This window comes from Poecilia formosa, unplaced genomic scaffold, assembly GCF_000485575.1.
Source record: "Poecilia formosa unplaced genomic scaffold, Poecilia_formosa-5.1.2 Scaffold365, whole genome shotgun sequence".
Classification (NCBI taxonomy): Eukaryota; Metazoa; Chordata; class Actinopteri; order Cyprinodontiformes; family Poeciliidae; genus Poecilia; species Poecilia formosa.
The window spans coordinates 60780-86241 of NW_006800304.1; the positions used below are offsets into that span (position 1 = coordinate 60780).

Sequence of the window (25462 nt, forward strand, 5' to 3'; positions counted from 1 at the left end):
CGGTTGTCAGTGAAAACAACAGTAACTGGAGCTAATTGCGGCTCAGCAACAGGAAGGTGACGGTCGGCGCCGGTGGAGGAGGAAACTGCAGCAGAAATGTTCTGAAATGTTTCTGAACCGGTTCTGGATTCTTCTGGGTTTTATTCGCATCGTTCTGCATTTTTCAGCTCTGGTGTGAAAACTATACTGTGACTAAAACTTTGAGTAAAAAATATTGGAAGGAAAATAATTTTTTATAAAAAAGAAAAAAAAAAAAGAAAAATTATGGAGGACTGCTCCTGTCAAAATTGGCAGTGTGTGAAATGTAGAAATATGTGGTTTGATTAAGTAATTAATGTACCAAATATTGCAACCAAAAAAATTTAAGAAATAGAAAAAATTTTCTTAACTCATTTTTTCACATTTATAATTTATTATCCATATTCCCAAGTTTATATTTTATTCATTAGTTTCCTTTTTTGTGTCGGTATTTTTTTCTCGTGTTTTCATGTTCTGTTGGTTATTTTTTTATTAGCTCTCACTTTTTTAAATTTCCTATTTGCATTTTCTCCTCCTGTTTTTTTTTTTATTTACTGATTTATTTATTTAATTTTTCCTCATTTTCTACTTTATTTTTTCTTGTGACTCTTTGGAAGAAGTAAAGTTTAAAAAAGGGCAGTAGGAAGGCTTAGTGGGCGGGGCTTCAGTCAGCTTCTCTTCTATTGGTCAACACTGGTTGACTATGCAGGCATTGCTTCCTGCTTGTGGTCACAGACGTTAAGGAGGCCATTCTCTGAAAGACAAGAAGTAAATACAGAATATGAAAAAGGAAATTAATAAAACAAGAAGTTTGGAAATAAAATGGGAAGATAAATAACATTGACAGTGTTGCATTAATATAATTGAAAATGATAAGCAAATAATTTATCACTCTGTGTAAAGAGTTGGGAAAGTATATTTTGTTTTGTTATCAAGCAATTGATTTATTTCTATAGTTATTGATCATTTTGACAGACTCTGTCCTCCATACAAGAAATCCATTACACTGTGTATAAAGTGTTGCCAGTAGGGGGCACTAAGCAGAACTAAACACAGGAACTTTTTGTGGTCTTTCCTCCAGTGCTTCATGTGCCTCACTGGTTTCAGAGCTGCTTCTTTACTGGTTCCAGTAAAACCAGCTCAGCTACTTCCTCTGCTGTAATCTGGGTTTCTGTTCCTGGAAAAGTGGACATGTCCCGTCTCTGTAGAGGACAGAGTCTCTCTGTAGAGGTCAAACTGATGACCTCTGCTTTCTGTTCCTTCTGTTTCAGACGTACGCGGTTCAGAGCCACTACGGCATTCCACATTCAGAGGTAAACCCCGTTTCTGGGAGCGATTCCCGCTCAGCTCCGTCGTCTCACGGCTTCTCCTCTCCGTTTGTCCGTCAGTTGGTGAAGCTGCAGCAGCTGTCCATGCAGCAGCAGGGCCTGGCGTCCATCAGCCAGGCGGCCACCGTCCTGCCCGGTACGTACAGGAACAGCTCTGTCTGCTGACATTTGATGCTGTTATGCAACCACCGCTTCTTTTCCATCAAAGTCTTGTGTTTATGAGTTGAAACTGTCAACAGGTGGCGCTAAAGCTAACATTCCTTATGGAGGAAACAGAAAAGCGGTGAAAAACTGACAGCAGAATAACATGAACAGGTGAAAATCTGATGGAGTTCGAAATCCGCACTGAAAATCCCCAAAACATTTTAGAACAATCCGGGTTTTATTTAGGATTAAGGAACATTTTACTCTTTTTTTTCTCTGTTTGACTAATTAATAATTTCTCACCAGCCATGTTCAGTTTGCTTTAATCCGACTCCAGTTCGTTTGTCTTGAAAGTCCGGTTCAGTTAGTGAGGTGTGAATGCTAAGCTAACTCTGGTCCTCCAAACCTCGGTCTGGGTTTGGATGTGAACACCAAGCGGACCGGAGACCGCTCCACCAGCAGGAAGTAGACTACAGCACAGGGCATTCTGGGTAAATCCAACCAAAGCTAACATGTTAGCCTAGCGCTAGCAGCAGAAATGGCTCCTGGTCTTTAGCCTAAAGAGAAATCCTCCAACCGCTAAAATCTGACGCCTCCATCTTGTTTCTATTTGGTGAAGAAGGAAGTTGCTCTCAGAGTCTTCAGAGGTTTTTGTGTCGTTTCCTTCAGTGGTTCTTGGTGCAGCGCCCCCACAGGCCAGGAGGGGAACAGGTTGGTTTGACTCAGAACCACAGCAGCTGGAGGTGGAGCAGATGATGGAGTTCTGGTTCCAGTCTAAGCGAGTCCACTGGACTATCAGGTGGAAAACACCCAGAGTTCATCTCACTCCTTCCTGTTCCTCTCATGCTTTCTGCGGGAGAATAATTTCACTGTTGTGTAATCTCTGAATGCTCTGAATACTAATCTGTGAGTGAGAGCTTTGATCAGAAGCCTCCAGCTGGGCCGACGGTCTGACTGTCGAGCTCCTCTCTCATGTCAGCCAATGGCTTCGGGTTTCCGTCCACTTCATGGAGGATTCACGCTGCTTCTGGGGAACCGAGCTGGAAATCAAACGTGTGACGGAACAAACAGACGATTCATAAATCCATGCAGATGCTCAGCTGCTTCTGAAGCACTGAGGTGTTTGAATAAATGATGAAAGACGCGGATCTGTGATGATGTTCTGCTGCAGATAAAGAACAGCTCAGACTCACACCAAGGGATGTGAAACCTTTGGAAAAGAGAGACGGAAACAGAATGGAGAAAAATGGAAGAAGTCAAAACATGATGAGAGAGACAGCAGACAGGAGAAGAGAGCAAAAACAACTGCTTTTATTTTCTATTTCCAGAAACAAACCTCTGCCTCCGTCTGGTCATGTTTCAGCAGAACCTGCAGCGCCGCTTCTGGGACGTCGTTCAGAGCAGATTCCCAAACTTAAATCAGGTTTTTATGTTTCAACTGATCCGGAGGCAGTTGCTATGGTTACAGCCCTGCTGCATCCTGCAGATCAGCGGTTCTGAACACGGCCCACGGAGCCGCCATGTTGGATTCAGGAGGAGTTCTGGGTTTTCCTGCCTTGACTCCAGAACCTCTGCTGTTCCGGATGCTTCTCTCTGATCCGTCTCTTTCTGTTCCCCAGGAGCGGTGGAAGCAAATTCCCAAACCACGTCTCAGGAGCTCCTCATTCCGAACGATGTGAGTAAAACGTCCGGCTCCGGTGGGCTCTTTGTCCTCCTCTTCCTCCTCTTTCTCTTCCTCCTCCTATTGTTGTATTTAGTGCCAAATAATTGGTCAGTTTTATGATTCACTAAATAAACAGATTATTTCTGTCTGAACAACAAAATAACCACAAACAAATTCCTTCATTTTGTATTTTGTAAATCCAGTTGCAGAACAACAGAAATCTGTCATTTTATTACTAACTTCAGCTAATCTGAACATTTCTGAGCCTCATCTTCAGACGCTGACATAACTTTGAAACCTGAAGTGATGTGGAGGTAAATCTCAGACCAGAATGCTCCGCTCCGTTTTAAACGTGATTTTAAATGATCATCTCTCTCATATTTGTCTCTTTTATTATCCGCCTGAGTTAAAACTCCAGAGGAGGGCAGCTAATCTGCGTACGGACTGCTAGCATTTGCTCCTGCAGATGTGCATAAGCCTGGATGTTCCAGAGGTCATTCTTCCACAGCATTTTCCCTCTGAAGGGATAATCTCCACCTTAAAAGGATCGTTTCCTGCAGTGAAACATGTCCAACGAGCAGAGAGCTTTAAGCTCCTGTGCATGAAAGTGTGTGATAGGTTTGTTTGTGAGTCAGTGAGCAGGCCGAGCAGAGCAGCTTAATGACATCCTGTAGCTCCCAGTTAGCGCTTTAACAGCAGCCCTCCGCCTCTTTCTCCTTCACTAAACCTTCCTAAATTACAGGGGCAGCAGGGAGTCGCCAAAAATAGCCGCGGCCGTCCTCTGCCCCGTCTGCTTCAGGCTGATTTCATCCAAACCTCAGAGGAGAACCGGCAGCCCGGCTGAAGCCTCCGCTCCGTTTCCCTGTTCTGTCCGAAGCCGGTTCATCCGAAGTCTGGTTCTGTTTAACGCCAACAGGGGGCGCTGTTGGGGGAACTGCTTTGGTTTCAGGAGACAGAAACTGTTTCCTGTGTTTTTTAAATGTTTCTATTAAACCCGACAAAAATACCAGACAGCGTCACAGCAGTTCCTTTTATCAGGATGTAAAGGAGGTTTTGTCCTTCAGCAAAATCACTTTGGCAGGAAAATCTGTTTTCACCATCCAGCTCAAAATGGGATTAAAATAATTTGTTTTGACAACTTGCTTATCAAAGTTTAGATTTGTTATTTTGAAAATAATCCCAGAAAGAAAACATTTCAGTTTTTTTTTAAAAGTAATTGTACATGAAAACAGTCCTGGTGGAGACTTTCCTTCTGCTTCCTCAGGAGGAGGGATTGGTGCATCAGACTGAATCTGGTTGATCTAGATTTAAATGTCTATGTGATTCTATTGATATGTTGTCCAGCTAACGGTCTGGTTTGGCCACTAATAACTATTCATAAATGCAAAAGGCAATTATTAACACAATTAAATTAAGTCGGAATAACATCTGATTATCAGGAAAATAACAGCCAAATATTTCAGTTATTGTTTATGAGGATCTGCCTGAAGATACTCAGATTTTAAAATAGGTTTTAAAATAATAGATGAACAAATAAATCAGCTTTGGTGTTTTTCAAACAGCAAAACATGAAAGGAATAAAAACAACTTCTCTATAAAACATACACATTTATTAACAAAAATAATTAAAGTTTACAGGTAAAAACTTTAATCAACAAACTCACCAAGCTGAAAACTAAAACTACTGAAGTGACTAAAGTTAAACTAAAACTGAACAAATAAGAATAAAACCAATAAAATGAAGCAATGTCAGCTTTCCTTTGTTCCAGTCCAGATTCACTCTGATCCTCTGGATCTTTTTCTGGACTGATGGATCTGAGCAGGAGGAGAACATGCTGAGTTTTTACCTTCATATAAACCTAAACCCAACAATCCAGACTCTGTAAACACACCAAGAATCCAGAATTCACTGTCTCCAACATCAACATCCCAGCTGTGGTTCCCTGAGTTAAAACCCTCAGAGCTCAGGACAGACCGTGACTTAAATCTCTCTGGATTATTAGGAAACTGCTGTTCGTCTCCTGAAGTCAAACTGGTCAAATCTTCAGACAGGATGACCTTTGACCCAGCGGTGTTTGGGTCCAGAACCAGAGGAGTGTAGGTCACCATGCCCTTCATGTTGCTCCAGATGTTGAAGGCCAGGTTGCCCAGATGTTTGGCCTGGTCTATCAGAGCTCCTGAGGGCAGCTGTGGATCCTCCAGCAGGGGGCAGCGCTGGACTCTTTCCACTGCAGCCTTGTAGTTGTGCAGGAATGAGACGTCTGCAGCTCTCAGCTCCTCCTCTGTGGCTCTGACTGTGTCTGAAAGAGCTGCTATCTCTCTGCTCAGAGCCTCCATCTTCTCCTTCATCATCCCTCTCTTCTGCTCCTCTTCCTCCCTCAGTGCAGCCAGCCTGGCCTCCTCTTCCTCTGCCAGAAACTGATGAAGCTTCTTAAACTGCTCAACAATCTGCCTCTCTGTGTGTCGGGCCTGGACCTTCAGGTGTTCTGCTGTCTGATCAAACTCCTCTTTAACTTCCTTCTTCATCTCCAGGTTCCTCTTTAAAGGCTCCAGAGATGTTTTCAGTTTCTCTCTCTGTTGCTGAGCAGCTTCATCGATGGGCCTGAATCTGTGCTTGGAGTGTTTTTCTGAATCTCTGCAGACGAGACAAACTGGCTGCTGATGGTCCAGACAGAAGAGTTTGAGTTTCTCAGAGTGCAGAGAGCAGAGATCCGTTGGGATTCTCTGGTCTCTCTGCTGTAGGAATGATTCACACAGGTTCTCCAGAACCAGATTACAGGGTGGATTCAACTTTGAAGATCTTTTCTTACAAACTGGACACTCTGTTGCTGGTTTCTCTCTCCACCAGCTCTTCAGACACTCCCTACAGAAGCTGTGGCTACATGACAGAACAACCGGATCCGTAAAGACGTCCTGACAGACCGGACAGCAGAGATCCTCCTCTGATCTGGAAGCCATTTTGTCTCTGAGTGAAGCTGAAAACACAGAAGGTCCAGTCAGTCTCGGCTCCCTCCCTCCTCTACTAACTTCCCTCAAAGTGACTCTGAGTGTTTTGGTCCAACTCACCTTCAGTGTGAGCAGCTTGAAGCAGCAGAGCTGGAGGTTTCCACTTTTCCCTCCTGCAGCTGGACTCACTCAGAGGAAGCTGCTAGTTTGGTCTGAAGGTGAATCTGATCGACTCTCTGCAGGAACCAACGATCAGAAACTGATTCCTGATTGGTTCAGGTGTGTCGGTTAGTGGGCGGAGCTTAAACCTATTAGACCTGCTGTTTCACTTTCCACTGAGGATCAGAACACCAGAACAAAACCTGAAGTGCTGTGACTGAAATCCACCAATCCCAGAATGTTTCTGTGAACGTTTCACCTCCAGCTTTCCTCTAATCTTCGTCTTCTTCGTCTCCTCTTCCTCACAGCTGATTGGATCAATCATCGGTCGCCAGGGAACCAAAATAAACGAGATCCGGCAGGTGTCTGGGGCTCAGATCAAGATCGGCAGTCAGATCGACAGCAGCAGCGACCGCCATGTGACCATCACCGGCACGCCGATCGCCATCAACCTGGCTCAGTATTTAATCACCTCATGGTAAGAACCAGCAGACTGGGAATCCTCTCAGAAAACCAGTTCAGGTCCAGTTTGAAGACTTCAAACCAGCAAGTGGACAAATCAGCAACAAGCTTCAGGGATAAAGTGGGAAATGTTGGACGAAATGTTTGGTTAGTTTCTTTCAACAGTTTGTTTCATTACTGCTGCAGGAACCAAACCGAACAGAACCGTTTGGAGGAGTCAGTCCGGCTGAGGCTCCTCAGAGACGGTCGGTTGTTAGTTTTCAGTAATAAACTGAACTGAGGTTTTCATTCAGGAACTGAGAACTGTCAGACGGTTTCCTCCAGGGCTGGAGGGGACAGAAATGTGTTCTGCAGAAGTATTCGGCCCCTTTGATTCTCCCTGGGGGCCGAATCAAGGCTCTGAACTTTTCAGGCTTTGAACATAAAGATCTACATTTTTATTATTTTGTGAAGAATCAACAACAAGTGGGACACAATCATGAGGTGGAACAAAATTTATTGGATATTTTAAACTTTTTTTTAACAAAAACTGCAAAGTGGGGCGTGCAATATCATTGGGCCCCTTGCATTAACACTCTGTAGCGCCACCTTGTGGTGTGATTACAGCTGCCAGTCCTTTGGTTTTGTCTCCACCAGTTTTGCCCGTTCAGTGAGGTTGGATGGAGAGTGAACAGCAGCTTTCAGCTCTTTCCACAGATTCTCCATTGGATTCAGGCCTGGACTTTGACTAGGCCATTCTAACACCTGGATATGTTTATTTGTGATCCGTTCCATTGTAGGTTTTGCTTTATGTTTGGGATCTTTGTCTTGTTGGGTGATAAATCTCCGTCCCAGTCTTTAGCAGGTTTTCTTCCAGGATGGTTCTGTATTCGGCTCCATCCATCTCCTCTGACGCTGCTGAAGAAGAGCAGCCCAAACCATGATGCTGCCACCACCATGTTTGACAGTGGGGATGGTGTGTTCAGGATGATGAGGTGTGTTGCTTTTACACCAAACTTATCGTTTTGCGTTGTGGCCAGAAAGTTCCATCTGAAGCTCCTTCTTGTGTCTCCCAGGTATCTTGTGGCTTTAAACCAGACTTTTTATGGCTTTCTTCTTCTTGCCACTCTCCCATAGAGGCCAGATTTGTGTACCACTAATTGTTGTCCTATGGACAGACTGTCCCACCTGAGCTGCAGATATCTGCAGCTCATCCAGAGTGGCCCTGGGCCTGTTGGCTGCATCTCTGATCAGTCTTCTCCTTGGTCCAGATGAAGGTTTAGAGGGACGGCCGGGTCTGGTAGATTTGGTCTGATGCTCAGAGCTCCTTCAGATGCTTAAAGGTTGGGAAATCTGTTTGAATCCAAATCCAGCTTTAAATTCTCCATAACAGCATCTGGGACCTGCCTGCTGTGATCCTTGGTCTCCATGATGCTCTGCACTTTAAACAGGCCTGAGCCAATCACAGAGCAGGTGCATTTATACAGGACCTGATTACACAGGCGGGTTCTGTTCATCAGTCATTCAGGAAACTTCGGATCATTCAGAGACCCAAACTGAACGTCTGGACTGAGTTTGCTGCACTGAAAGTAAAGGGGCCCAATGATATCACACGCCCCACTTTGCAGTTTTTTATTTGTTAAAAAAGTTTAAAATATCCAATAAATTTCGTCCCACCTCTTGATTGTCTCCCACTTGTTGTCGATTCTTCACAAAATATTAAAAATTTTAGATCTTTATATTTGAAGCAGCAAAAGGTTGAAAAGTCCAAAGAGGCTGAATACTTTGAAGCGGCTGTGTTTCCTGCATCATGTCCAGAGAAACACAAACAGAAAGGGCTGAGCTCAAAGCACAGGGCTGCAGAGGATCTGTCAGATCAGACTCTCATCTTTCTCTGCAGTCGGATATTTCAGGATCGATCCTCATGCAGCTGCAGCGATGATAGAAACGGAACTAAAACCGGCTCAAAGGTTTGTCAGCATTTGTCTCATTTTAACTGAAATATTCAACAGAAACAACTTTTAGCTGAACCTTTAGTTGTGCAGAAACGTTGGTCCAGCTGCCTGTAGGTCCGGTCGGCCCGAGCGGCGCCACAGCAGCAGAAATGTCTGGAGGATTCTCTCTGATCACAAAGTCTGATTTATTATCAGCTCATCATATTTACTAGACTTTGTTCTTTCCTTCCCCTGGTGAAATGAAAAACTTTAAGGCATCACATGACAGTTCACTACAGTAAATATGAACAAATGATAATAAAAAATGTTTTTATAATCCATAAAAAACAGCAGTAATATTATAAATATCATATTTGTCTTTAAACATCTTCCTCAGTGCCTGAAAACCCTTCAGATCACATCCTGTTTCTCTTCCTCACTAAAATGTGCTGCATCATTTCCATCATTTCCATCATGTGCCGTTTTGATCTCTGCAGCTTGAAGCTCCGTTCAGGAACAGGTGGAGCGTCTTCATGAAACAACCTCAGACTGGCCTAGCCGTGATTGACTCAGACATTAAACCTGATCGTATAACTCATCCGTCTACAATCAAACCACATCTCCACTCAGCTCTTTACTCAACACTTGGAAGTTTTTTCTCTGCTGAATAAATTAAAAATCAAATAGTTTCAGTTGTTTGAAATGTTCTGGAAACGTTTCAGACCCTGACTTTAAAACGGACCCAGACCCAGTTCTGCTGGGTGTTGAAGGTTACGCCACATCAACGTGCTGGATGACCTTCAGGTCTGTTCAGTGGCTAATTGGGACAAAAATCAGTTTGGAAGTTCGAATGTGTTGGTTCTTTCCAGACAGTCTGTTGGTGTGAGGATGGTTGTTGGTCCTGTGTGTCTGACGGCCTGTGGGCCGGTCCAGAGCAGACCTGACTGATGGACGTGGGGACGGATGGAGGACAGATGGACTTTGGCACCAAGTTTAAGGCGTTTTTTCCTGAAATTTATCGGTTCAGTTCTGTTTGTCCAAGAACAAAAGCCAACCCAGAGCTCAGTCTGAACCACCTTGTTGGTGACGATGTGAAGCTCTTTTCATCGTTCTTCCTCCTTTTCCAGGGTAAACAGTGAATTTCTGCAGAACCCGGGTATTTTCTCAGATCCGCAGTGAAACGTTTCTGCATCATGAGTGATGAGCTGCCATGCTAACGTGTCTGTGATGGTTTTGTTTCCTCCTCCCTAAGCCCCCTCCCAAGCCATCACCCCAACTTATACAGCACACCCCCCATCCGTACAGCGAACCCCCTACAATAATCTGTTGCAACCTCCAGCAAAACACACCTGTCTTCTGATTTTCTGTTCTGTCAGTTTTTCATTTTTCGCTCCAAAAAAATCCTGTTTGGTTCCGTTTTGGTTCACATTCAGTTTTTACTCTTGTTTTTTTTTAACATGTCTTTTATTTGACCCTCTAACCCTTCTCCATCCGCCCCCCCTCCTGCCCCGCCCTCCTGACCCCTGTGCTCCCTCCACCCTCCCTCCTCCACCTCCTTCCTCCAGTTTAGAGACCGCCAAATCCACCGCCCAGTCCTCCTCCATGTCGTCTCCCGTTGACCTGACCATGAGCTTCACCCAGCCCGCCCCCCCCGCCTCCGCCTCGTCCTCCTCCTCCTCCCCCCTGGCAGCGATGGGTGCTGCACTGCCCCACGCTCCGATCCTGGGCGCCCCCTACGCCCTTCCCCTCTCCAGCCTCCTGGGAGTGAAATCCATCCCCTACCTGGCACTGTCCACCCCTCCCGCCTCCGCAGCAGCAGCGGCGGCGGCGGCGGCGGCCGCCATCGGCGCGCCGGTGATCCCGAGCTCGGTGCAGACGGCGGCCACGGCGGCGGTTCCCGTCCCGGCTCACGCGGCGGCCGCGCTGGCGTCCTACACGGCCAAGATCTCATCGTCCGCCAACGGGATGAAGAAGCCGGAGAGACAGAAGTTTTCTCCGTACTGATGAAGGAGGACGGCCGTCTCTGCGGTGGCTCCTGGGCTGCTCTTCAAACTGCAAGGGCCTCTGAACTCTGTCACTTCCTGTTTCCATCTCTCTCTTCCTCTCCTGACTGCTAGCAAAGATCACTGTGGGATTATTGGAACATGCATGATTTATCTAAAATAATACCGATTCTGTGAAGCCAACAGCGATCAGTGAAGGTGAAGCGAAACCGTTTGGTGACGTTGAGTCCGGTTCCGCTGGACCGCAGCAGATTTAAAACGCTCATCATAGTTTCAGAGTTAAACCAGCTGAACCTGCTGATCATCTTCACTGATGACAAGAAGGATCCTTTAAACCTGACAATCACCAAGTAGCTGCAGGGTTACCTCTCAGGGTCAATGAGTCCGTGGTTCACCCTGTAAATATCCACCGTCACTGGAAAGAAACGATTTGACCGTTATGAGGACGAACCGGGTCAATATTCTGCTCCCCGCTTTTAGCCAAGTCCAGTTTAAAACGAGGCGCTGACCATCAGTTAGTGTTGGTGGCGTTGCTTCATCCTGGGTTTAAATCCCAGCTGTTTTCCACGTCAATCAGAGACGGTAGCGTTTCTTCAGAGGTCTGAGTGTCTGGGATGGTCGCTCCGAAGTCCAACCGTTTCTGGACATTTCACACACACTCTTTACACTCCACTGACCCACCGAGCCGAGCTCCTGTGAAACCCTCCCACTGCGGCAGATGTCACGGCTTACAGCCGTAAACACGGCAGACAGGAAGGGATGTTACCAGTTCAGAGGAGGAAATAATGATTAACAAGATGCAAAACCTCATTTTATTTTCCACGTTACTGGGGAGAAAATCAGCAGAAGCCATCAGAGGGACGTTTTCCCGCCAAACCGGACCAGAACCGAGCAGCGGGAGGTCAGGGTTCTGGTTCTCACCGCCTCAGACTAAACAGCTCAAACTGTCCGTCCTGCTGGCTGAACAACCAGCTTCTGGAAGCTCAACAGAGCGGAGACTTTTCCAGGGTTTGTGACAAGAAGAAGAAAAACAACGACGTGATTTTTGCTCCTGCGGCATTGAGAATTGTTTCGTGGGTTCGGCTCGACCTTTAACTCCGTCATCATAATAAAACTGATCGTCACGAGATTCAAACTTTACCAAAAGCATTAAGGGTTAATCACAGTATCTTATTGTCACCACAAGGTGGCAGAAGAGTACCAAACTTACTCCAAACTGCAGGAATAAACGTAGCAAAGAAAGTTTCTGCCTTAAAACATTTTGTTGGTGCTTGAAGCGAATCCACACCACTTTCTGCCCGTTTGAACTTTTCCGCTAACAAACACAGAAAACCAGTAAAATGTTAGTCTCTCTTTAGTTGGTCCAATCATAAATGAGATGCATTATGTTTAATAAGCCAGCAGCCATCTTGGAGTTTGAGGCTGAGAAGCTTCATGTTCCGGCGACGTCTGAGCAAATCAACCGATTTGAGTTCAGGTTTTGTACGGATGGCAAATCCTGTCATGTTTTTATCGGCCGGCTCCGCCCACTATCGTTTAGCAGCCATATTGAAATCTGAAAATGGAGGAAGTTGTTTAAGGGGGCTACATAAAATGAATATGAATTATCATCTTTTTATTTGTTTTATCAATATGGTGGTTGATCTGAGACTCCAACAATCTGCTCCTTTATTTCCTGCTTTCTACTGACAGCCATCACATATTCAGCATCCATGTCAGAATCTGCATCGTTTCATTTTCCAACAATCCCACAAAGTTGAGCTTCTCTCTGGTTTCTCCTCCCTGGTTGGTTTCAGCAGCTCAGAGTCCGGAGGCGGCGGCTGCCTGCAGCCTGTAAAAGCCATAAAGACTTTCCAGCTCTCCTTCTGTCTGTCCTGCTCTTTGTCACACTGTATACTCCTATATTTATTATTAACCGTTATGAAATATTCCCTCAGAGTTTATATCACTGATCACTAACACTGAGCTGACTTTGTATACGATGTAAATGTACTTCCTGCTTCGTGTCTCGTTGGGTTTTCTTGTAAAGATTTTTTTAAGTCTTTTTTCTTTCAATTAATTCAGATTGATTTAAATTATTTTTTAACTTATTTAGAGAAGTATTACAGCTATGGGTTTAGATGAAATTCTGTTTCCAATATGACTGTAAAACTGTATTATGTTTTTTAAGTGTGTGAACCAATTAACTTTTTCACTGTAACATTGATAATTGTCTGTTTGTGTTGAAGTGTTTCCACTCGTTTGATCCGTCTGGATATCAGAACCGAAAACGTTCTGAAATCTTTCCTCTGATTCTGAGCAGAAGTAGAACAAGCAGAACTACGGCAACACAGCGACCCAAAATACTGAACAGCAGGAGGATTTTTACAGATAAACAAAACACACAATAAATGGAATAATAAATAAATGAGATTTATGGAGTTTATTAAAAATGGCTGCTAATGACAACATACATGATTTTAAGCAGGACAGAGTGGGTTCTGAAAGTACGGAAAGCCAAAATGATCAAAACTTTGATCACATATTTAAAAACTCTGCTTTTCAGTGGTGTGATAAATTGTCTGAATTCAGATTAAATGGAGACTCAAAATGTGTCTCCACGTTTGAGACCGTCGGCTCGCACAACTTGAACTGGGACTTTTACTTTCTAAACTTCCTAATAAAACAGAGATTGTTCCACAAACAGCAGCCAGATAAACGTAGAGAGAAACATCAATGCCAACAAGCTTTTATTAAAAAGATACAAATAAACCAGAAGCAGCAGCTTTAACAAACATGTTGATATTATTCTACTAATTCTAGTTCTGTAGCAGATTTTCTCTGTTTTTGATTTTTTTCTTTAATTTATTCATTTTTCTGGATGAACTGAGGAACATTTCTCTGGATCCTCGCTGCTGCTGCATGTCTGCTTGGCCTCACTAACACACACGCACACAAACACACACACCAGGCTGCAGCGTCTGGGGATCAAAGCAATACTGAGCAGCTTCAGGTTGAACTGGACGTGTTGCATAAACTTTCTGTTTGTATTATTAACTACTGATGATGATGATGATGATGATGATGATTAACAGGCTCACTTATTTTTATAAAGTCACATCACTTCTTTCTTCTTCCTCTTCATTGTTTCTGTCGTTCCTCCTCCGTCTGCATGAGTCTGACTTGAATTGATGTCTATGCAAAAACAGTTCTGAGGTCCAGTTCAGGTGGACCCGGTCTGACCCGGTGTGACCTGGACTGGACCGGCGCTCCTGGTTCAGACTCACAACACATCCGCCCTGAAGACGACTCACCCATCCTGTCTGCGGGACCCGCCGGGTCGCACAACTTTATCTCTATTATTTCATTTTAATCAGAAATCAGAGGTTAGATTAACGGTGCACCGATTTTGGCCTTTGCCAATTTTTGTCTGAAATGTTGACTTGCTGAGTTGGCAGCAGTCGGCTCCCTGTTGTGAACTGACCTGGTGGGCGGAGCCTCCCTGCAGAGCAGCGGCTGGTTTCAGACCTTTGCTGAAGTGGATCAGATCGGCTTCATGTGAACATCAGCAGGTCCGATCTGTCGGTTCATCCACAGTTTAGATGTTTGCATTAATTTAACCAAAACAGATGCTTTGAATCATTCATAATAATTATCGCCTCCTGAAATGATCGAATATCTGACTCAAATCATCTTTGTCAAAAGTAATTTTAAAATTTTTTTATGCAGAAACTGACAACTATTAATAACCTCTTAATGTAAATTAAATGTTAGATTTTCTTTGTTTAGCTGAAGTAAAAACAAACACACACACACGCAGGTGAATTTTAAATCTAATGCTCATAAATAGTTCATGCTGTTAAAAATGTTTACGTTTTTAAATCTACATTTAATGTTTTTTTGCTTCTCCATATTAACAGCAGGTTATGATGGTGCTGAAAATCTCAGGTGAGGAGCGAAGCAGCGTCTCCATGAGCAACGAGTCAGAAAATCGGATTTACATCAAACACCTTTTAAACCAGACTGATAAATATTTTCACCCCCTGCTGGGATCAAGCAAACATTAGGATCAAATATTGGAAAAAAAAAAGTAAAAATAAGACGAACAAAAACATCCTTCATGCTATGAATCCTATTTATGTGGCAAAACCAGACCCAACATTTGGCATTTCCTGACCTACAGTTGGCCCGTGAACCCCCGCTTGGAAGTGACCTGATCCTAAAACCTCTCTGAGGATATTTCACTGGTTAGACAAACTTCCTGTAGGTCTGACGCAGACAGGAAGTGGATCTCTGCAGGGAGATGCAGACAGGAAGTGGATCTCTGCCGGTGAAGGTGTTGCCTGAGTCTGAACAGCACCAAGCGCTCAGCAGCAGCTGAGGACAGTTATGAATATTATTGCACTCGAACATGAAAACTCCATTATGACCAGAGGTTCTGTGAGTCCGGTTCCCGTGTGTCTGGGTCAGCGGTTCTGCTTTCTTCCATCCATGCCATGTTCCAATAAACGAGCACTGAAAGAACCGGTTCCCCTCGTCTCTGTTTGTTCTGTTCAAAGTGTCCAGCTCTGACCGGCTCGGACCAGAAACCCAAACCCAAAGCTGTGGGAGGGGAACCCTGTCGCCATGGCAACGCTACCAGAGACGGACCCAGAGTTTCTGCTTTAGGAAACTCTCTGAAGAAGAGAAAATGTGAACATGTAATCCTGTCTCTCTGCTACGCTGCAGCTAGCATAGTCTGTCATGAATGCTCAGGCTGGCTAGCATAGCCACCAACGACAAGTAAACAATTTTCCTGTAAATGTAAGTTGTGTAAGTTGCATTCAGCAGCGACTACATGAGGTGATTGACAGCACCAATCACCTACTCCAGGCTCCTATTGGCTGTTTTTCCATTATGCTTTAGCAGCTCAAAGAGGAGATCGATGTTTTCAGATTATCTGTTTCATAATAAACTGTAACGGCATGGAGACAGTTTTAACAAAAATGAAAACATTTTTTTATAAAAGCTACAAGCTTCAGTTTTAATTAACACATGGATATGAATATTTTAGATCGTTTCAAAGATAAGAGAAACAAGAAAGTAGAACACTGATTTTTATATGAAGAGCATTTTATTTATTACAGTATAAAATATAGCTAATTCACAGGATTGAAAAACAAACATTAATATAACCTCCAGTCAGACATTTTAGTGTTTATATTCTTTTATTTTTGTTCAGTTTCAACCAACGCAAAACAGCGATAAAAGAAAAATAAAGTGTTTAGCATCTTTTCATACTGAAGTAATTTGGCACTATATAAATAAAGATGATTTGACTTGACTGACATATTAAAGCACAGAACTTATGTAAAATTTCAGTTTTTGCAAACAGTCTGATGGGTCAGATTTGGCCCTCGGTTCTTGAGCTTGAGACATTACAGCATATTCTTTCCCAATGAATCTCCATGTATTAAAATCACTTTTACAGTTGTTCTTATTTTCAAAGATTTTTTGGCATGACTGACCTTTTATTGAACACTAATTTGACAGGAAATAAAGTGGCGAGTGACTGGAAACCAGGACTCCAACGTGGGCTCAGCTCATGGCGCACCGGCGACCAACTGATACACAACTTATTGTAGAGTTCTTCTCTCCTCTGCTAAAGTCGATAAAGTCTTAGAATCAGCCAGAAATGAACGGTTTCAGTTCAAATCAAGTCAACAGGGCTGTGTATTTCATTTACCTTAAGTAAAAAGTTTAATAATTTGGGGGTTTTAGTAAAATTTGCTTCACTGTGGCTGAACTTCAGCTGCTTCTGTTACGGTGCTGATCATCACTCAGAGCTCTGCTGCCCCCTTGTGGTTAAACATACCAAGTTCTCACATTTTTACTCTGCATCGACTCTAAAACCTTCACAAATTACACACAAAATCCCATTTATCACCCGTTTGAACAATCTGAGCTCCACCTTACTGTCAGAACATTTTAGCAGCACCAGTTATTCTTTAGGAAGGAAAAACTGAATCCTGGCAGGATTTAAATTTTCTGAGGAACTGGAACCAAACTTGGTTACCGTCGCTTTAAAATCTTAATTGTCATAAAAACAAAAAACAACAAAAAAAAACAAAACAGTTTTTACTCAAACACATCTGTAGGTAACTGAAAGGTTCAGCATTTTGCTCACTGAACTCACCAAAGTAAACCTGACACAAATCAGGAAGCCCATGGTTGAGTTGCATCACACCTGTTTTGGAAATCTGGGTTGTTGGTGTGTTTATGTAACAATTATGTTGAAATGTTAAATTTGACCTTAGATTAATTTTCCTTTGCTAAACCAACACACTCCACTCTCCATCTAGGCATTGAGTATCAATAATTCTTTCAAAATTTTGACAAAAATCAAAACCAACAATCACAAAAAGTGCTAGTTTGTCTCATGATGTAACCGTGCCTTAAACTCCTCAACTAACCCCTGACCTTGCAAATATGTGGCAAACATCTGAATCACAAAAACGAGTCTTTTGTGCATTTAGAATGGATCACAACGTCCAGAATGTCAACTTGCAATTTGTTTTTCATGAAATCTTGGAAATATTCATACATATGGTCAGAGGTAAAAACTCAATTACATTGTTTTAAAAATAACCAGTGTGTGTGCAGCAGCTGCAAAGCCCCTTTGAGCCCACAGGCTGCCAAACCTGCAGCTGCAACACCAGGTTTTATGTATCTAATGAAATGTTCAAGGAACAAATTATGAATATGCAAACAGACATTGGCACATCTCAAACACTTAAATTCTTAGTAGGAAAATGGGTTTTAGAAACAACTTTGCAGTCGTTCAAGTGTTCCACATTAAGATCTCTTAATATTCACATGTGAACAGTTTCCGCTGCTGTGTGAATTTTCATGTGACTTTTTAAATTTGACTTGCTGTTAAATTTTTTCCCACAAACATCACAACTAAATGGTTTGTCTCCTGTGTGAATTCTCGTGTGGATTTTCAAATAGGATTTTTGTCTAAATGTTTTCCCACAAAAATCACAACCAAAAGGTTTTTCTCCTGTGTGGATTCTCATGTGAATGTTCAAACAGGGTTTTCGTCTAAATCTTTGTCCACAAAGCTCACAAGCAAATGGTTTTTCTCCTGTGTGGATTTTCATGTGATTATTGGAATCTGATTTATCACTAAATCTCTTTCCACAAATATCACAATTAAATGGTTTCTCTCCTGTGTGGGCCCTCGTGTGGGCCCTCATGTGACTCTTGAAATGGCATTTATCTCGAAAGCTTTTTCCACAGACGTCACAACCAAATGGTTTTTCTCCTGTGTGGATTCTCATGTGTTTTTTTAAATGTGCTCTTTCGTTGCATCTTTGTCCACAAACATCACATCTGAAAGGTTGTTCTCCAGTGTGGATTCTCCTGTGACTCTCTAAAATTGACTTTCGACTAAATCTTTTTCCACATGTTTGACAACAAAATGGGTTTTCACCTGTATGGATTCTCCTGTGGATGTTCACAGCTGACTTGTGGCTAAATCTTTTCCCACAAAGATCACAGTTAAAAGGTTTGTCTCCTGTGTGGATTCGCATGTGACTGTCCAAAATACACTTACGACTAAATCGCTGTCCACAAACATGGCAACCAAATGGTTTGTCTCCCGTATGGTTTCCCATGTGAACGTTTAGCACTGATTTATCACCAAATCGTTGTCCACATACCTCACAGCAAAATGGTTTCTCGCCAGTGTGGACTCTAATGTGCCTTTTAAGATGTGATCTTTGGTTAAATCTTTGTTCACAAACATCACAGCTGAATGGTTTGTCTCCAGTGTGGATCCTCATGTGGGTGTTTAGAACCGATTTCTCACCAAATCTTTGTCCACAGAAGTCACAGCTGAATGGTTTCTCTCCTGTGTGGATTCTCATGTGACAATCTAAACTAGACTTCCAACTAAAGGTCTGTCCACAGAGATGACACCCAAACGGTTTCTCCCCTGTGTGGAATCTCATGTGTCTGTTCAAGTTGGATTTTTGTATAAACCTTTGTCCACAAAGTTCACAACTAAATGGTTTCTCCCCTGTATGGATTCTCACATGTATTTTTAGAAGATTTTCCCTCAGAAAGCTCTTGCCACATTCATTACAGCTAAAACATTTCAGATCCATTTGGGATTCCCTTGTTGATTTCAAATTCTTCATTGTATATTTTTTGTTAACCAAACACCTTAAAGAAAAGTCTCCTAGCTGAGAATCAGGACTGTTCAAATTTCCCTCATTTTCTTCACTGACATCCGTATCTGAAGAGCTCCTGTCTGCATTAAAGTCCAGGTTCCTACAGTCCTCCTCCTCAGTTTCTAACTTCCCCAGGTCAACTGAATGACTGACTAGAAGATCTGCGTTCCCCGTTTGCTGTGAGGAAACAGGTTTCGCTTCCTCATCTTCCTCAGTCTTCATGATGACTGTGGTTACTGGAAACCAGGTGGCATCAGCCTCCTCCTTCATACTGGGCCAGGGATCCTCCTGCTCCTCCTTTATCTGGAGCGACTCTGGATCCGACAAGTCCCCACCAGGACTCCGTCCTTCAGGAAGCTCTTCCTTAACCAGCAGCATCTGCTGAAAATCTGCAGGCAACAAGGGAAGATCATAATCTGGTACATAGAAAAATGCATAAATAAAATGACGGCTCTATGATCATAAAATGTTTTCTGAAATATGGGGAAGTTTAAAGTGTTTTTCTGAAGAGTCACAGTTTTCTTGTTGAGACAAATGTATTTTTGAAGGAACAGGGTCAAAATGGCTCTTTGGTTTGTAAAGATGGCTGACCCCTGGAGAAAGCAATAATTTAAAAAAAAGAATAACAGTATTCCAATTCAGTTGCAATCAGTTTGGGGCAGACAGGATCAAATGGCATCCAAACTGTGGAACAGGCATTTCATGTAGCAAGACTGTAAAAAGAAGAGGCACTGCTGCTGAAGGAACATCTGCAGTACAGCTTCCTAACAGTTGCAGCATTACTAAATTAAGTCAGCTGCAGCTGAATTATCCAACAGCTGCAGCCATAGTTGTTGCATGATGTTAGGGAATCTTCCAATGGTATTATTATTGGTAAATAAGCCTAAAAAACAAAGATTTGCTGCAATCATCCAAATTCAGGTCAGCAGGCAAACCTTTTACACCTTATTCTGACGAGAACCAACCAACAACTCCATTGCCTAAACCACAGGTGTCAAAACTGTTACGTGGGGTGAAAAAATGTTTTGTTTGTTGTTCCCAAAAATGTAAATTATACTATGAATTGTGTACCTGCTCAATATAAACTAAGCTACAACATTTTAAAGAAAGTAGTCTGACTTTTTGTAGGAACAGGACATGTGGATCACTGTAGAACCAAAACTTAAAAAGTTGTTTTTCTCATTTCTCTGTGACAAGACAGGCCATCCGTTTGCCAATTCATTTGGCTTTGATCGCAAAGAAATGGGTAACAATTTTATAGTTTCAATTAGGATGCAAATGTGACCTCAGACCACTTATTATTCATCACAGTTCAGATGAACGGTAATCAGTGGATCTGAGAGAAAGAGAGTTTAAAATCCGTTTCAGACCTAGCTGTTACTAGGTCTGAATGCCCGAAATTTGTTTTCCTAATATGTTTATTTCCCTTCACCAACAGCCTGCAAAGAGTGTTTCCCTGTACAGAACACGCATAAAAATACGGTACATATTGCTCATGATCTGCACTGAATGCTGCTCTGCAGACAGGATTGATTTGAAACATAATTTTAATTTGACAACAGAAATGTATTCGTTAATCAGGATTATAACAAAGTTTCATTTTTAACGGGCATTGGCGCAGCCACCTAAACTTTAGAAAAATCTGTAGTTTCAACCGGTTAGTCTAGCACACCGTTACCTATAGATTAGCACAGCTGTTAGCATGCGAGCTGGCTAGGCTACAAACAGAAACACTGATCTCAGTTTGTATTCTTAATAAACTAAATAAATCCTTCATAAACCTTAGATTAACTGGAACCAAACCTTCATACATTTGAGATGAGACTTTAAATATACAAACCGAGTCTTTGCAGCCGATCTTCGGGGTTGGAAACAGCCTCCATTTCGTGTTCCTGTTTGAACTGATGTTTCTGTTCCAGCTGGGCTTCAGTTCGTTTCACTTCTGCCCGGAAGTCACAAACTTTCCATCTTCCTGTGTTTTTTTCGCTCCGGCTCCGGTTCGAAAACCAAAAAACCCCAAAAAACAAACCACCGCGCTCCCACAGCCGCTGTTGTGTTGATGGAGTCCGTCTACTAGACATTTTCTTCTTCTTCTGTTGGTGATTTATACCGAACGGAGCGTTACCGCCACCTACTGGACGGCGGTGAGCATGACTAGAAACATTTCAGTCCCCAAACCTGTTTCTCTGAGCAAAATCCAGTAAAATCCAATTCTCTTAATATAGTTATCCATGTATTGATTAGTAACAGTTATTTATTCTGGAATTCATATATTACCAGGAGATTTTGGAAAGAATGTAATAACTATAATTTGTAATGTTGATTCTAGATTTTCACTAAGATATACATTTCTTTTTTGTTTTTATGGAAAGAATACAAACAGGCAGAAGACTGGCATTAATCCAGTCATTATATTCAGCTACATCCCTGTCAAACTTTATTACATTGTGTTTTGTTCGTCACTTTATTTGTATTTGTAGGTTTTCTCAATAACAAAAAAAGTTTCTCTTAGCTAATATAATAAAAAAAAGTAGCTGACTTTTTCACAGCTAACCATTTAAAGTAATGGCTAATTTCACTCTTTCCTGTTATTTACTGTTAAAAAGCAGAGGAGGGTTTAGTTACATTTACACCAGTAACATTTTATAAGGGATATTCAGTAGCTTTTTCACATTTTAGTAAAAAAACACCAACTTGAATAAATGCAAGGCTACTCTACCACCTCTAGTTAATCTGCTGATAAATAAACATTTCAAAAAGTATTTAAGTCACACACTTTTACTGTTGATGTTATAGTGAGACCTTTAATGTGTACACCAATTTCACTGTTCAAACTAGATATTTTTACTGGATGTACTTTGCATCATTTTTACAGATAAATTATTTTAAGTATTGAGTTTAAAGTTTTGTGAAACAGAAAGCAGTTGAAACCACACTAAAGGTCTAGACTTATCATAACCAATTATCGACACCTGCTGTATTACCATGGTATATTTACCAATTACATCTAAAACATAATGTAATATCTGGAAAGTTTGTCAGTCATTTAAAATACCTGAATGTGGACACAATTCCATAGTTGTTTTGTTTTTTTGTATAATTTTTACTAAGTAAATCAGATGTTATGATCAGTTAGTTCAAACATTTCCTGGCTGCTCTCCCAAGCAGGACCACATCCAAATCCTACATCTGTCAATGAGTGATCAGAAAAGGTTTTATTCCCAAGTTGGTGCATACAAACATGCATGAGATGTTTATATGTACCGGAAAAAAAAAAATATATATATATTCATAGTACTGATTCCTGGCTGTGAACAGGTCACTATAACGTGTTTTCTTAATAGCGATGGACCAATGGTGACCTCTGGTTTTTCTGTCCTTGTGTTGGGTGTGTGGACACCGCAGTCTCAAACATCTGAGGAAATTCCTTTGAGAAGATCAGAGCTGCTGTTTGATCACTCAGATCTCCATCGGTAAGATTTTTGCTTTACCCACCGTGATGAAGAGAGGAAACATCTTGTCAGTGAAGGTGTGTGTAAAGGTGTGTATGTGTGTTAGTATTCAGATCAGAGAACGACAGCTTTCCTCCATCATAGTCCAGATTCATTCTGATCCTCTGGAGTTTCTTCCACACTGATAGATCTATCAGAGGAGCAGGTAGAACACATGCTGAGTATTGCTCAACAATCTGCCTCTCTGTGTGTCGGGCCTGGACCTTCATGTGTTCTGCTGTCTGATCAAACTCCTCTTTAACTTCCTTCTTCATCTCCAGGTTCCTCTTTAAAGGCTCCAGAGATGTTTTCAGTTTCTCTCTGTGTTGCTGAGCAGCTTCATCGATGGGCCTGAATCTGTGCTTGGAGTGTTTTTCTGAATCTCTGCAGNGGGTGAAGTGATGCTAATTTAAGTGAAGTCGCTTAATTTAATTTATTAAAAGTTATTGGGGCCTCAGTCAATGTTTTTGTCACTACGAGTAAATGTAGATGCATTTATCTGCTTAATTTGTGATGGGATCTGTATTCACGGTGAATATTAACTAAACCGCATAAAATGCAGCTAAATAGCCGATGTTAATATGATTGTAATTTTATGGATAAAAATAGTACATGACCGATTTTTTTTATGTTGTCGGTCAAGATAAGGATAACAAAAAAAAAGTCTAGCGCCACCTGCCGCCCTGACACCAACTCACACATCTTCATTCACAGTCTTACTTGTAAATCGTTTTTTCTTTCCTTGGACGTTTTGATGTTAGCTTGTTGTCGATGTCTCAGTCGGGCACATGTGGCCCGCGGGCCTCGAGTTTGACACATGTGGTTTAGAGGAATGAAGACTGGAGTACATCAAACAGACCACACATCTGTTGGTGCTTGATTAGAAATAAAGATTTATTGGTCAAGATTGCAAATACAAATCTACATCAATGCACATGTTCATGAGTCACCAAATTTTAAGCAGACAGTCTGGCATAAACAGTCTGTAGCTCCATCTGGATGGTGAAAGTGTAAACAGTTTGTATCCAGGATGTGTGGGGTCTGCAGAGATGTTGGCTGCCCTCTTCCTGACCCTAAACCTGTAAAGTCCTGTATGGAGGGAAGGTCAGCCTTGAAGATCCTCTCTGTAGAAAACAACCAGCTGATCATTCAGATCATCTCCAGTTTCCTGTTTGAAACACAGTTTAAACCTGACCAGTAAGGTTTCATTTGCAGTTTGAATTCTTCATGCTGAGGAAATCAGAGCTGATGTTTGCTTACTGAGATCTTCATCGGTAGGATTTTGAGAGGATCTTCAGCGTTGAAGAATGGAAACATCTTGTCAGTGAAGGTGTGTGTGAAGGTGTGTATGTGTGTGTTAGTATCCAGATCAGTGAAAATCAGTTTTCCTCCGTCCCAGTCGAGATTCACTCGAATCCTCTCGAGTTTCTTCTGGACTGAGAGAACTGTGAAAGGAGCTGATGGAAACCCTGCTGAGTATTTACCTTTATAGAGCTGCATAACCAACAATCCAGACTCCACCTTTTCCTTCCACTGGACAGACTCTGCTAACACACCAAGTTCCCAGCCTTCACTGTCTCCAACATCAACATCCCAGCTGTGGTTCCCTGAGTTAAAACCCTCAGAGCCCAGGACAGACCACGAGTAACCAAACCTCTCTGGATTATCAGGAAACTGCTGTTCGTCTCCTAAAGTCAAACTGGTCAGATCTTCAGACAGGANAACGTTGTGTTAATCCATTTGAGGAGCCGGCAGTTTATCTTGAGGAAATAAATGATGCAAAAGTTAATAAGACTGTAACATGCGCAGTCTGCGAAGAATTAGAAACTGGTGGGAGTAACTCATCCAGCGGATTTAACAAATGGAGCCTTCTGGGTTCACCCTTGTTGACCTTTAGTAAACACCTGTGATGAATAGAACATATTAAGCCTGTTTCTGTCTGGTTTCGAACCAGAGACCTTTTGTGTGTAAAGCAAACGTGATAACCACTACACTACAGGAACTCATGCTGGTTGCAGTGTTCCTGGTAGATGATCCACATTTTGTTAGAGACTAACGTCAACGATGGGCATGGAACAATGTCAAATACTTACAGATCCTCTCAGTAACTTGGTGAACAAACTGTCAGACTTATACTTGTGCCCAATTCAACATTTCAGTCCATAAACTAAGCCTGGGATCAAAAAATTGTACTGAAGATGTCATTAGCAGAGACAAATGGTTCTACAGAGACTTGGCTAAATGGCTATAAAATAAAATCAATACTTACAAATAAAAGATGGTTCAAAAATAAAATTAACACATTAAAATAAAAAGTATCTCTGGAAAATAAAATATTATGTATGTTGTTTTGAAAAACATTAAGCACTTTTATCAAATCTACATTGTGGTAAGATCATGTAAGTTCTTCTTAAATCCATGGAAACTCAACAATTTGTAAGGTAGGTGAGTTAGCTCAGCAGGTTAGAGCATGGTGCTGGTAATGCTGAGGTCAGCGGTTCAAATCCCGTATGGGGCAATTCATGTGTAAGGTCTTTCAGACAATCAACACCTCAATATAAACAAGGGTTCAAAAATAAAATCAACACTCTACAATAAATAAGGGTTCAAAAATAAAATGAACACTTTAAAATTAAAAATGGTTCTAAAATAAAATCAATACTTAAAATAAAAAATCAATGGAAACCACACACACACAAAAAATCCTGGTAAAAGGTTACACCAGACTGCACAGGGTTGATCTGTTTGGATCAGACAGATCCAACTGACTGATGAATTAGCACAGATTTTTCTGCAGATGGGAACCAGGAGGAAGTTGTTCAGACCCCAGTGGGTGAAGTGATGCTAATTTAAGTGAAGTAGCTTAGTTTAATTTATTAAGTTATTGGGGCCTCAGTCAGTGGTTTTTCACTACAAGAAAAATGTAGATACATTTATCTGCTTAATCTGTAATGATTCACGGTGAATATTAACTAAACCACATAAAATGCGACTAATATGATTGTAATTTCACGGATAAAAATGGTACATGACCGATTTTTTTTTATGTTGCCGGTCAAGATAAGGATAACAAAAAAAGTCTAGCGCCACCTGCCGCCCTGACACCAACTCACACACATCTTCATTCAGTCTTACTTGTA

General features: G+C 41.9%; 4 protein-coding genes and 3 long non-coding RNA genes across 8 annotated transcripts in view; 1 reads left to right on the forward strand and 6 right to left on the reverse strand.

Annotated features, from left to right (window-relative positions):
* LOC107833336 (uncharacterized) overlaps positions 1–13166 on the reverse strand; it is a 27694-nt gene extending 14528 nt beyond the window's left edge. The window contains exon 1 of the long non-coding RNA XR_001659057.1: positions 13090–13166. This is a non-coding gene — a long non-coding RNA (uncharacterized LOC107833336). The remainder of the gene's footprint in view (positions 1–13089) is intronic.
* The window catches only part of LOC103153888 (poly(rC)-binding protein 4-like), a 29190-nt gene extending 14499 nt beyond the window's left edge, over positions 1–14691 (forward strand). Inside the window, exons 5-9 of one of the 2 annotated variants that reach the window (XM_016662264.1) lie at positions 1290–1331; positions 1407–1482; positions 3110–3165; positions 6567–6736; positions 10199–14691. In XM_016662264.1, the coding sequence (XP_016517750.1) occupies positions 1290–1331; positions 1407–1482; positions 3110–3165; positions 6567–6736; positions 10199–10637 (783 nt within the window). In that variant the 3' untranslated portion in view covers positions 10638–14691. Of the gene's footprint in view, positions 1–1289; positions 1483–3109; positions 3166–6566; positions 6737–10198 lie in introns of both variants that reach the window. The other variant, XM_016662263.1, reaches the window with a different exon arrangement.
* Positions 2360–3103, reverse strand: LOC107833338 (uncharacterized). Its single transcript, XR_001659059.1, has 2 exons — positions 2827–3103; positions 2360–2700 (listed from the first exon to the last, which is right to left on the reverse strand). It is a non-coding gene; the product is annotated as an uncharacterized LOC107833338 (long non-coding RNA).
* LOC103153886 (tripartite motif-containing protein 35-like) lies at positions 4871–6551 on the reverse strand. Its single transcript, XM_016662265.1, has one exon. It carries the CDS (start codon positions 6109–6111, stop codon positions 4930–4932), a length of 1182 nt encoding a protein of 393 aa, XP_016517751.1. The 5' UTR covers positions 6112–6551; the 3' UTR covers positions 4871–4929.
* Positions 9297–10185, reverse strand: LOC107833337 (uncharacterized). The gene is made up of 2 exons (XR_001659058.1): positions 9420–10185; positions 9297–9387 (listed from the first exon to the last, which is right to left on the reverse strand). It is a non-coding gene; the product is annotated as an uncharacterized LOC107833337 (long non-coding RNA).
* Positions 14692–16091: 1400 nt separating the features above from the next.
* LOC103153857 (gastrula zinc finger protein XlCGF57.1-like) lies at positions 16092–20929 on the reverse strand. The gene is made up of 2 exons (XM_007574928.2): positions 20672–20929; positions 16092–19220 (listed from the first exon to the last, which is right to left on the reverse strand). The coding sequence occupies exons 1-2, from the start codon at positions 20910–20912 to the stop codon at positions 17467–17469; spliced, it is 1995 nt and encodes a 664-aa protein (XP_007574990.2). The 5' UTR covers positions 20913–20929; the 3' UTR covers positions 16092–17466.
* Positions 20930–23202: 2273 nt separating this feature from the next.
* The window catches only part of LOC107833332 (E3 ubiquitin-protein ligase TRIM39-like), a 3620-nt gene continuing 1360 nt past the window's right edge, over positions 23203–25462 (reverse strand). The window contains 1 exon segment of the mRNA XM_016662253.1: positions 23203–24053. Within this exon segment, the coding sequence (XP_016517739.1) occupies positions 23562–24053 (492 nt within the window). The 3' untranslated portion in view covers positions 23203–23561.